Here is a 13,217-nt window from a genome sequence, read left to right on the forward strand (position 1 = left end):
ATAGAAATCTTCTTGTTTTAAGGAAATTATGTGTTCTAAAAAAAAGTCTTGCCAATTTATCTGCAATTTAGTATACAATTAATAATATTTGAGGGATACAAATGTTTTTACATCCTTGAGTGGCATTTTTCAAAATTCACATGTTGACCAGTGTTTGCATACCAACATTTCTTATTCCCAAATCACACATTGATAAAAACAAGTCTTTTTATTCTGAAGTTGTCTAACCTACTCTGAGAATATTTATTTCTGTTAAATATTTAATCAAAGTTACTGTGTATTCCACATTAAGCTGCCCTGTTGGATTTGTGCTGTCAAACTATCTTGGTCCCAGACAGGTCAGCCCAAAGACATGTCCTCTGTTTTATTTATTTGATTGGGTTAGGGGTTGTGATTTGGTTTAATCACACATCCTGATTGAGTTAGTCCAATCTGCATCTTTGACTTTAACTGGAGACATGAGTTTAAATATTTTATATGACTCTTCGAAGTTTATGGCCCTTATGTTGACCTACATTAAAAGCATTGTAAAAAAAGTGATAAGGGTAATGTCTCTAACTTGATATGACATAATATTAGAATTTCGTTGGGTTGCCGCAATAAACCCATTGGATAGTAATTTATTTTTTATTTATTTTTTTGTATTCTTATTATTTTTATGCTGGAGGCATATGGAGGCAATTACTGTGAATATTGTAGGCAATGTGGGTATATGAAAAAACAATATAGTATCGTCACAGGGATCAGATCTTGATTTTAGTTTTGTCATGTCACCCAGCCCTACTAGAGATGTTTTATGCAGAAATGAAGTGCAAATCTGCTGTAATAAAGGTCCTGTTAAGTTGTTGGTTGAAGCTTGTTTTTTCACATATAAAAGATCCATATATTGACCGTACGCTGCTCTGTGATGGACGGTTGTCAGCTCTTAGACGCTGACTCACAACCCGGCAATTGTCACCCCCGGCAAATCTTCTATACCCTCTACGGTGACTAGCGCTAAAAAGGTGGTGTTACAAAGCTAAAAATAAATACTAGATTTGAAAATGTAAAAGTCATCTAAGATAAATTAAGATATAAAATGATCATAATTGCATTGCATTTTTTTTCTGCATTTGATGTTAGATGGATAGATAGATAGATAGATAGATAGATAGATAGATAGATAGATAGATAGATAGATAGATAGATAGATAGATAGATACTTTATTAATCCCCAGCCAGGGAAATTCACCAAGATTAAGTGGTTATAAAATCTCCGTTATGTCAAGTGGGAATTTTACACTCATAACAAAGTCCTTCAAATACTCACATTTAGTATTCTCTTCTCACAATTTCAAGCTGCACTATGTAACTTTTCTGGTCAAAGTCAGCTACCTGCTTGGCTGTATATGTTATTACCTTGACCAAAATATTGTTTTTATATTTTTATTGTGAACATTCCAGGTAAAGAAATAGCATCTCAAATGGAGACAAGCAGGTGATGGACCTTCCACCAGAAAAGTTACAAAGTGCTCCTTTAATCATTAATAATTATAAGTAAGTGATTGGATGTGGGGCTTAAACAAGACTATAGCCTATAATGTAAATTATATTTAAAATTTGTAAATATTCTAAACTGGCACATTCCTTCCAAAGTCTGTTGTCCATGGCAACTCTTCCATTGTGACCAGCCCTTAAGTTGAACTCTAAACTCACCTCAAGAACAAGGCCTGTCAAATACTGTTTTCTTTTAGCCGTTGGTCGAACTGTTATCTCTGTTCACAGCTCCTCTGCCCACCCATATTCTTGTGTTATAATGAAATCTTCTAGCATTTCTTCTTCCCCCTCTTGCGATGCTAATCACTGTTTTGAGTTTTGCAAGAACTGAAACACAAAGACAGTTACATAATTATAGCTTATCAAATTTTTATGTGGAAAAGTTGAATATGTGACAGTTTATGTCATGAAATCATCAGATATAGTAGCGCACTGTTGTTTGTTGGCACCTTTTTACATAGAATATATTGTATATTGTATAGCTTAGTGATGCATTTGTATTGTTCATTGTCGTGGTTTAATTTTGCTACATAGGTATCTAGAAAATAACTGGAAATTGTTATAGTATTTGTTAACATTGTGGCCTCAAATGCTTGAACTTTGAACTTGAATTTACATAACCTAACATTGTTTAATTTAAAATAATTACTTACTTATTGTTTTAGGCAGCGTTCACACTTCTTGGATTGGTCTTGATTTAGTCCTCTTCTAGTTCTGGTTTAGACATAGTGTAGGTTTAGTTTCTTATTTTAGTCCCAATTTTTATGTGGGGTGTGAGTCCAGGTCTAGTCCTACTTTTGGTATGGCGTGTTTGCAATCTGGTAACTTTAAAGTGAAATTGAAACACCTCTGTTCCTACAATTTGATCCACAGGTTGGACAGCGGTATTGGATTTTCTCACTCCCCTCTCTCGTTCGTGCTGTGAACTAAACTGAGTTGAATTGAATTTCCGGATGCAGCTGATTTGATAGAGCCTCCAGCAAAAACCCAGTGAATAAATGTTATTGTTGGCACTAAAGTAGTTTCTCTTTCCTATTTGTAACGCATTAACCCTGTGCCAGCGTGGATTAGCCATTTTTCACTGTTGGCAAAAGCCTATTGTCTGTGGCCAGACAAACCATCACCGCCAAAGCAATACACAGGAGGAATCAATGTGTTGAGTGCTCCATAGTCCTATACCTCAAAAACACTATTATTTTTTTTGGGGGGGAGTTTAATTTGTTTTATTGGCTGTAATGCAGTTATAATGCAGTTTGCTTTTCATATCAGTAATAAAGAAAGTGTATGCCCAATCAAAATGTAAAAAAAAAAAAAATTCAACATCGAGATGGTTGTTGCTACAACATAAAAGTAAAAGAAAACCACCAATATGCTGGTTAAAAGTGGTTAAGAGTGGTTAAAAATTTAAAAATGAATGATACAGCTCAAGATCATTCTGAACTATTCAGGAAAGGCTAATTTCTGTCCTGTGAATGTGACTTTTTTACTTATTATTGATATCTGCTCAAATGAGTATTTAGTTTCAATACTAATTTCAGTATCAATTAGTATTTGATTTTTGATACTTTTGACAACTCTAGCTGTGAATATTCCATAGTATGGCATTAAAGTTATCTCCATGGAGAGGTTTTGCCACCAGGCCAAGTTAGATCTGTGGAGAGGTGACCCCTCAGACAGTAAGCAAGTATGTATCTCAAGTCTTTAGGCAATAGAGAACTTTTGTAATTGTATAAATGTAAGATAAGGCAAAGTACTAAAATCCCTGTGGAGACAAATAGGTGGTGCACCTCTAGAAGTTTCATTGTGCACAATGTGCACAATGAAACCTAAATATAAAACATTTGTTAATTAAGATTCAAGAAAATATTTACAAACTGGAAATATTTTGAAAAGGAAAAAATTTTTCTAACAGAATAAAAGCAAAAGCAGTTGCACATTCCATGGAATAACCACTGTTATATATAGAAGACAACCTCTTCTATATAATTTGTTATATATGAAGAGGTTGTCTTGGAGAAGTGGCTCATGAAAAGCTGATCATTAGATCTACATGATATTTTGTGTAATATCTCTTTTTTATTCAAACATTATTATGGGCCTCTAGTTTCTATTTTTCATCTTATCTTGACTATTTAACAAGAATTTATTTACCATATAATTAAGCACACTTGACCATATTTTGTTAAGGGCAGAAGATTGACTGGAATTTCACAGTCTCATTTTCTACTTGTACTTTATAACCGCGTGACTTATCAGATCTCCACAGTCTCGCTCTATAAATATCTTAAGGTTATCTCCAATTTTCTCAAGTCATGTGATTCTTTATCCGGAGGGAAAACCAGATTTTGTAGGACACAAGAATATTGTGCAGTTCCCCCCTCTGCCCATAGGGGGAGTGCTTTGACTGGCTTCAGTGTTGTTCCAGCTTTGCTCTGTGTGACCCTGGTTAATATCGCCGCTTTATCATGTTAATCTCTCAGTCTATAAATACACCAAGAGGCTGAGCAGCCAACAGTAATGGTTTTGGTGTACAGAACAAGGATTTTTTCGGTTAAATAAATGTTGAACTTGGTATTTTCTCTGACTTTACAAAGTCATATAGGCCTTTGAAACAACGTAAATAGAACAGTTGTCATTGTTAAGTGTCTACTTCGTAGTTGTAGTAGTTTTATGAACATTGTAATAAAAAAAATATTCACAAATTCAGCCAAATAGCTGAAAATCTGCTAACTCATGTGTTTAGTATGTAAGGGTTTAAGTTCTTTCTTAAACATGCTAATTGCCTGTCTGTCTCCTCAGGACTGCTCTGGTTTGCTGCTAAATGGAGTCGGAGCAGTTGTACCACAGAGGCTACAGCAGGAACAGCTACAACAGCATCGCCAGCGCCAGCAGCGACGAGGAGCTGCTGGATGGAGCCAGTGGCATCATGGATTTCCACACCACTGAGGATGACAACCTGCTGGACGGGGACGCTTCTTCTCCAGGTGAGGGGAGAGTGTTGGCTACAGCAGGTCTCTCTCTAGATGCACGGGAACCCTCGCCCATGCACTCAGCTTGTGTATGACATCTTTGCAGAATAGAACCAATAGCTCACCAAATTAGCAAGAGACAAGAGACATGTTTAACTCTACCTTTATTATTCTGTAACAGAGCAAATATATAACTGCACAGAGCATGACTACACTACTCTCTTATAGGTTTGAAGTAAAACATAATTCTAAAAAATTGGTATTGCGTGGGCCAACATACTGGTTGATCTCTAGGAAAAAAAAAGGGTTACCCAGGCAATGACTGAGGGGTGTGAGAGAGTTAGACGAGGGCTGACCCAGAGAGAAACACAGCAGTGTGTTTTTTCCAGGTGAGACAGGTATAGGGATTACTGTACAACTTAGTTACTAATTAGGATATTTTGGAAATGACAACAATCAACAGGCAGCTGCTAAATTGTAGTAACCCACAGAAGTTGTGAGTCCCAGAGCATTACATGTTTACCCCTGCAGTATATTTCATTGCTTCTATTAATAATCTTTTTACTATGAATACTACTAATGTTTTGACAACAGATTATTGTAAATACATTAAAATGATAAACAATTTGTTTAATTAAGGTTATGAATACAAAAATAAGAGAATCTTGTAAACCAATTTTGAAGCTCAAAACCCCCAAGGACTAACTTTTCATCTGTTGGACATAATTATGTTGTACAACTTGTTTGTATAATGACAAATAATGCAATTGAATTAATTTGATTGAGCCCCACAAAGCCACAGAACAAAAAGCTATACATCTCCTACATGCCCAAATACCTTAAATAACAGATGAATCACACCAGTTTAGCTGTGTATTTAGTCAGAACTATATATCATTTTTGAACTCAGCATTCTGTACACGCTGACTTATCTCATGTTGACTTGTATTAGCTATGTTTTGTGTTATGTGTCATTCGTTTCCTCCTCTATCCATTCACAAAAGCTCTCTATTGATGGCTGACCTGGTATAACCCCATCAATAACCAACAAATACATTCCTTAATGAATCCAAAATGCCACTTTATTTTATGGTAGAAGATTCCACTGCCTGTGAGTACCGTAGTACAAAGATGTTTTTGACCCAGTACATAACATTATGCAGTCAGTACAAAGGCAACCCATTTATCAAAAACCTAATAACCCCAGGCATGGATAAGAGATGTGTGCAAACAAGGCTAGCATTGTTATATATTTGGTTAAACATGTGATAGTCATAGAAGTTAATACAAGTTACAGTGCTGTTGAAATGGCAAAGCTAATTATGGTTTAGAGATTTTCAAGTTATTTCATTATCTTTTGCTTTATTAAACACATTTTGACATAAGGCATGAATAATTAAGTTTTTGGATTAAGCCCCTTTGTTACTCTTGTCAAAGGTAAAATTCATGTGCAACAACAGACTAGAGACACGTGGCATTTCAACTTATCAAAAATAACACACCTGAGTGCTGTTGGAGAGTAAGCTGGGTTCTTTATTAAAGGGAAGGCCCATGATTTTTTGCGTTTTTTGTTTAGTTTCAAACTCAATTTTGATATTAAGGGAAAAAATTAACATTTTAGAACATATTTTTATTTTTACAATTTTATGCACAAAAATAATAGTAGTTTCTTCTTCTTCTCGTTAATATTATTACTATGTGGTCTTATACTAGCTCTGGTATAGATCATGACCATTCTAAAACTAGTCAGGAAAGGTCCATCCGTGCCCTATTTATGTAATTTATTTCAGTATCAATACCTGTTCAAATTCAAATCTACTTTACTATAAATTGGTATCTAGGTATGAATTTTTTACGACCTACAGTAGGTAATCCATTATTATTTGAAGTACCTAATAAAACCATGTTCTTATGCCCTATTACTATTGCCTACAGTGGAGACAGCTGTTTTCATTTACCCACATCCTCCATATACAAGTGTCTGTAACTGAATCTGCTCCTTCCTGTTGGCTCTTCCTTATCAAAGGAAAATCTGCTGAGTATTTTTTTCGTTGCCTCATTTCACTTCTCAGTTTGAGGCTCACAGCTGCAACAACATGAATCACCAAGAGCCAAAACAGTTGGATCTGCTCCCCTCAAAGTTTATAGTCACTTTATTATACCTTAGAAACATTAGGAGTTGTATGTAAGCAACAATTTAACATATTCATTATATACCAGTGAAATAAGCTCATTTTAAACTGAGAAACATATCAATTTTTGGATAAGTTTAAGTCCAAGTCTTGATAAGTTGAAGGCATGCATTACACATACACTTGAACTCTATTTACAGAGCTGATAATATTGGATAGTCAATGACAATATTAAATTAGCTATACATGCAAACTATGGCGTTAACGTTATAGGTAGTTGGCTGCTATTGTCAAATCTTCAAGTAAAAAGACATGCTGTAGAAAGCCTTAGAACCTTTTTTCATATGTGATGTCTTTTAATATTTTCTTTAATTTTCTCTATACTCTTATTCTTAAACACATGTAATTTTTAAGTATTAGTATCAAAATGTATAAACTTGTTTCATTTTCAAGATTTTAGTTTTATTTTGTATTTATCATTCAATAGATTTGTTACAGTCCTCAGTTACTCCCTCATTGTTGCTTTTAAACTTGGATATTTGTTAAAATCTATAACTTTTTAAATATCATCTAAATATTGCCATTTGGATTATACAAGAAAATATTGAGATATTTTTTGTCAAATTTAATATTATTTTTATCAATTGGCTCCTTTTAACTTCTAATAAGGGAACTCTATGGGAAAAAATGAATTGGAATTTTATTCACAGCCCTGCCCATTATTCTGCATTTTTACAACCCAACTGCAACCAGTAACAATAAAGCATCCTTTGGCTCCACCCTCTACAGTTCATTCTGGATATGAGTTTCCCTTTAAACCTTTCTATTTGCTGTTGGAATGACTCAGGAAATCTGGGGATGAGTGGTCTTCCTTTGCTCTGCTGTGTGGCCTGTGGCTCTGAGCTATTTGACGTGAGAGGGGCGGGATCACCAGTTTGTAAGGGCTACCATTTCTGTCAATTCACTACCGGCTTGGCTTACTACAGAGAGATATGGAGGCGTGGAGGACCGAAAGATTTGGCACAGTTCTTCTTAACAGTGAAAGGATTTGGAAAATGCCTTTGAACTAAAGTAGGTTGGCTTGGAAACTTTACACATTGAAAAATTTGGGAATATGTTGCTTGTAACGTACAATATTGGACGTAGGAGTTGGGAGTCATGGCTGATTCCACTATTGTTTTTATCAACAAGGGTTTCCCCATAAGGTAAGGGTAATATCAAGGATTTATATATGTTTTATTGGTGACTTTGTTCGATGGTGTAGTGATTATTCCTACTACAGAATGTGTCAAAGCTCTGAAGTTTTTGTGCCAGTCACAAGCTTGGAAGAAATTACAGTACAGAAGGGCATTTGTTTTAAAACTTATAGTCCCAATTCTTGCATGAACCACAGTGCGCTATAAAGATTAGCTATTAGTGATCAGGTATAGAGATCCTGTCTTTCACTGTCTTGCACTATAGCCAAGCTACTGTTAAATGCTCTAAATGCAATTTCGTTGTCACTTGTAAAAATTACAATGAACCCTTGAATCCTTGAATCCTAATAACAAACAGATAGTACCAGAAACTATACTTTACTACTATACATACTTGTTTTGGGAATAGAGGGACAGTAATGGACTAGTTGGGTTGCATGCGTTTGTATGGAAACACATGGACAAAACAGCCATTGCCCTGTGAAACAGTGGTTAGTAGATCAGAGTTGGAATGGCTGAAAACATAATGATTTTAAGTAGACTGGTATTGGATTCTCTTTGATGTTGTGCTGTGTTTTTCCATTATGTGTTATCCTATATTTGTTTTATGCACTAAAACTTTTTGGACTTGGGCTTTCTGTCAGTTCCCCCTTTCAAACATATTCATGATTCTTCAAAGGTCTTGTACACAGTAGCAATTAAAAAAAAATCTTTAAAATCTATTTAATTAGCAGGTGGTTGTGGAATTATTATTTATTTGCAATTTATATGAAGAAAATTGTGTTATCCACTGCTTGACATGTAAGTCATGCACCTTGGCTGTTGTGCCAAGACAAGCACCCCACCTAGGCTATGTTTTTAATCTCACACATTCACATTACTGTTGGCTAAATACTTTTCCATATTTACATGCATGCATTAATGGGAACATTGCAACAAAATAGAGCAATATCTTTCATTCTCATAGTTTTTATTATATTTATGTAATAGCCTAATAAGAAATGTTGGCAGTGGTGTGTGGTCAGTTAAATCAAGGCAAGCTCTGAGATGTCGTCTAGTAAGTGTGCATGTGCAGGAGGAGACAACAGCAGTGCCAACTTTTAACATAAGTGTCTAAAAATAACTCACTTTTAGCTTCATGTTTCTAGTGATTAGATGTTAGTTAGTAATACAGGCAGTCATTTAATCAAACAGTGAGCTAGTTTTAGGGCTAGTTTGTGTGAAATGGAGGATCTGGACGGAGCAGTGAAGTGATAGCAGCCAGGGCAGCTAGGAGCCTGTCTGGTCTGTGATCTGTGTGTTTATGAAGCAACAGCATTAAAGTAATAAGGCTGTTGGAATGTGGCTATTCTGGACCTACGCCGCTTCAGGGAAATACAGGACATTTCTTCAGGAAATACATGTCTTGATTTGTATCTGTGAGAGGTGAGGGTGAGCGCACTGTTCCAACGCAGGGCTGTGTTTAAGGTGACGTTTTTGAGACATGAGGCTGCATTATAAGTGCTCCTGTTTGACCAATGCACCTGTCTGACCAGTGCACTGTTTCTGTTAGTAGCTCTTCATGAATCTACATTTTGTGTATTAAGTGCATTACACATCTGTAGACCTGTCATATATCACTCATATGGTGTCTAGATGCACAATAATAAATACATAGATAACAATAATACTGAAGGCTCAGCTGTATAAATGAGGTGTAGCAGTAGGACAAATCTGTGAAGAAACAAACAGCATATCAAATACAGTTCAAAATATTCATAAACTATAGACTTTATATAACTATATATATAAATAATAAACTATATATTTAGTGTCAGTTAAAATAAATATACTAATTTGCAAGGTGGGTTGTATAAAAAGTGTCATTATTAAATTGTTATTGACTAAATACTGACTGCTTCTCTACCCATAAAATTCACCACATGCTACTGAATGTTGGCATCAGATTTTAAATTTACCCCTTTTCAATGTGCACTTTAAAATGGTCTGGGATATCTATTGGTTACAAAATGCTGAGAAATGCAGGAACCCATGAATAGACCTACCATTTGGGACATGCTGGGTATTCTTGTGTATAGGCTTGTGTATTCCGTTTCAATTACTTACACGTATTAATTAGCACACAAATGTGTAATTAGTATTAACTATACTATTACATTTAATTAACGGGACATGTAACTATTAGAGTGATTTCTGGTCCAGAAAAGACAGACTGTTTACGTCAAATAGCTGGGGGGTGCATTTCTCGCCAGAACACCTGCCACTGCGTCAGCACAGCACCGTCACTGAACTGCAGCCAGTGAGACCAAAAGACCCGGGGCAAAACCACCCAGGGAGGGGGCTGTTGACTCTGATACCCTCACGGAGCTGTTGTCGCTGTTGTCCCGTGTCAAACATGGCAGACACAGGCGAAGACAGTCGCGATGCGTACTAGCAGTGAACATTAGCCTAGCTTTAGCATTAGCCTCCCGACTGTCAACATGGAGGAGGAGGACGCTGCAGCCGATCCTTACCTACCATACGACGGGGGAGGCGACACTATCCCTCTACATGAAATATCCGACAGAGGTACGACCGAATAACCGTACAAACCGGGTATTAGGACGAGAAGCCAAAACAAGCTCATAGAATTGACATGCGTACTTAGCCATGCCTGCTCATATCTTAGTCCTGTAGCGCACTTCATACAACCATGTAGGCTACCATTATTACATTTTCCAATATCTATTTTCTGTTAAATATTAACGTGTAGCAAGGGCATATCCGTCACTTATAAATGCTAATACAGTGATTAAAAAAGACTACTTGTGGCCTTTAGCTGACAGTGTCTTTACAATATCCAAACAGACATCCAATTTTCCAAGGCGCAAAATCACCGTGACGATTATGAACATCGTTTCATGGTGCAGTATTTGAGCACTTGTTGTTCTCAGTGTGGTTTAATTGTCATAATGTAGCACCGTGCAGTAACTCTTAAGGTGAAGGCCAAGCTGTGTCTTTATTTTATTGCACATTTTACCTATTATATCTAGTGTAACCTTGTTTGTCACCGCTGTTATGTTCTCCACTGCAGCTCCTTCAGGGCTTGTTAGATTATTACGGTAAGCGAGCAGAGACAGAAAGCCCCCTGTGACTTTTAAAGCAAGCATATTTGATTGTGGTTAATTGCCCCTATTGCTCTTGACTTGAGGCAGTTCATGCAGTGGTTGAAATTTGTATGGTGCTGCAAGACAGGATTTTTGTAGCCTAAGTAATTTCATAGGAAGAATTTACTAATGATCCACCTTACTGTCATTCAAATGCAAACACAGATTATGTTGTCTTGGAATATTTTAAGTAATATAAAATGTACATAGAATTGGGGAACAATGATAAACCTGTAGATGCTATGTTTTGGCTTTTGGATGGAGGTTCACTAAACTAGTTCTGATCCTCAATAGCATTAAGAATACACAGTCCCCCTCAGGACACACATACTGGTTTTGTCAGGGGTTGGTCACATGACTGGTCACCTGACCCAGAGCCCTGCTGACTCACAGTAATCAGTTGTAAACCTCTCTGATCTGATTTACCCCACTATGGTAGAACACTATAGGCCTCATGTAGAAACACAGGAGGGGCATCGAACACAGATCTAATCTGTGCTAGACAAGGCATCACGATCCAAAAGCAGTACCACTTGAATTGTAAATTAAATGTTAGTAGCTTGCGTGTGATAATGTCTGGTGATATGGTCATGTATCCATCTACTTTTGAATTTTGTAACTTATTCAATCTGCCCAGGGACTACAGGTGGAATTCAGCCTTTTATGCTATAATCTGGTTTATTGCATCTTTCTTTTTGGTTAATGTTTATTGTACACTCTCCCTGTATAAAAAATAATAATAAATAAATAAATAAAAACTACCATACTCTAAATGCTCTTTACATCATGCAATGTATTGTAATGTATCTGCTAAATAAGATAAAATTTATATATCATCTATAAATTCATCTATTTTATATAGCATTTTACACTACTGACAGGCTAGTGTCATATTTTTTTTCATCCAATCAGGAAGAGTATTTTTATGAATCTTTTGAAAAATACTGCCTGACACTATCCCAGTTACTTAACTCTCTATCATGGTGCTTTCAGTGACAAAAAAGCTATCAGTAGGCAGAGCTTGGAGAGCTATAGGGAAACAATTGCATGATACTATTCGAGACAGTTGTTTGTGTGTCATGGTGCAATATCGCAGCAGTAGAAAGAAGTAAGTGTTGAGTCATGGTTTGAAATCAGGTACAGGTCCTTTAACTACTTCTAACACCATATTTTAGAGTTTAAAATCTGTCGAATAATACAATAGAGATCATTTTTTGTGATATTTACCTTTTTCAACGTCTCTCCTGCTGCATCATCAAACCTGTTTTATCTGTCCTGTGCTTCTTTAGAGGCCAAGCACATCTTGCCCGATAAAAAAACATTTGATAAGACCTTTTGTTCATAATGTGCGGTGGGTCTTTTTATACGAGTCATCCAAGACAGATACTTGCCAGCCAGCATAACGCAATGCTCTCTGATGGCTGTGCACTAAAAAAAGGGCAAACCGACTGCATAAATGTGACCCTGTATTGTTCCAAGTTATTTGAACCTAATATAACTTTTAAATACATTATCACTCAGTAAGAAGTTTAATAAACATACCAAAAAGAAACAAATTGGTTGTCTACTGAAATCTTGAGTCTGATAATCGCATCTTATGTTATATGGTTTTTGCTTGCCCTGGTTCATCCTGATTTATCTGTTCCTGAAACTAGAAATTGCTAAGTTAAAGCGCTTTGGCAAATCTTGCGTTTTAAAACATGCATTTTGGACTTAAAACAACCTCGTTGCAGGTTAGCCTCTACAATGCCTTTGAACTCTTAATACTGGAATTTTTCAAAAAGTCGATTGGTAAAATTTATGGAAAATGTATTTTCGGAACCAGAGCCGACTTTGAAGAGGGTGGGACTGCTTCATTTGAGATACTCTTTATATAATGTTACTGTTACAATGACTCAGGAAGAATGTAAAAACAAGCACATATATATATATATATATATATATATATAGTCTGTGTGTTGTGTTCAGGATCTAACTACGCCATGTCGAACGGGGGCGGGGCCAGTAGCTCCACTCACCTGTTGGACTTCTTGGAGGAACCCATCCCTGGAGTGGGGACCTATGACGACTTCCACACCATCGACTGGGTCCGCGAGAAGTGCAAGGACCGAGAGCGCCATCGCAAGGTCAGTCACCACGGTTACTCAACATCATGAAACCTGCTTTTAAACAGTAGGACCAAGGATTCAAAACATAATCTCAGTTTGAATTAGAGAAGCACTAATCCAGGTTTTTCTG

The 13,217-nt window shown here is 36.3% G+C and overlaps 1 protein-coding gene across 1 annotated transcript in view; it reads left to right on the forward strand.

The window, feature by feature from the left end:
• The window catches only part of clcn3 (chloride channel 3), a 37,358-nt gene that overhangs the window by 1,093 nt on the left and 23,048 nt on the right, over nucleotides 1-13,217 (forward strand). The window contains 2 exon segments of the mRNA XM_033983462.2: nucleotides 4,336-4,520; nucleotides 12,948-13,105. Coding sequence (XP_033839353.1) covers nucleotides 4,358-4,520; nucleotides 12,948-13,105 — 321 coding nt within the window. The 5' untranslated portion in view covers nucleotides 4,336-4,357.

Source organism: Periophthalmus magnuspinnatus, chromosome 18 (assembly GCF_009829125.3).
Source record: "Periophthalmus magnuspinnatus isolate fPerMag1 chromosome 18, fPerMag1.2.pri, whole genome shotgun sequence".
Taxonomy (NCBI): Eukaryota; Metazoa; Chordata; class Actinopteri; order Gobiiformes; family Gobiidae; genus Periophthalmus; species Periophthalmus magnuspinnatus.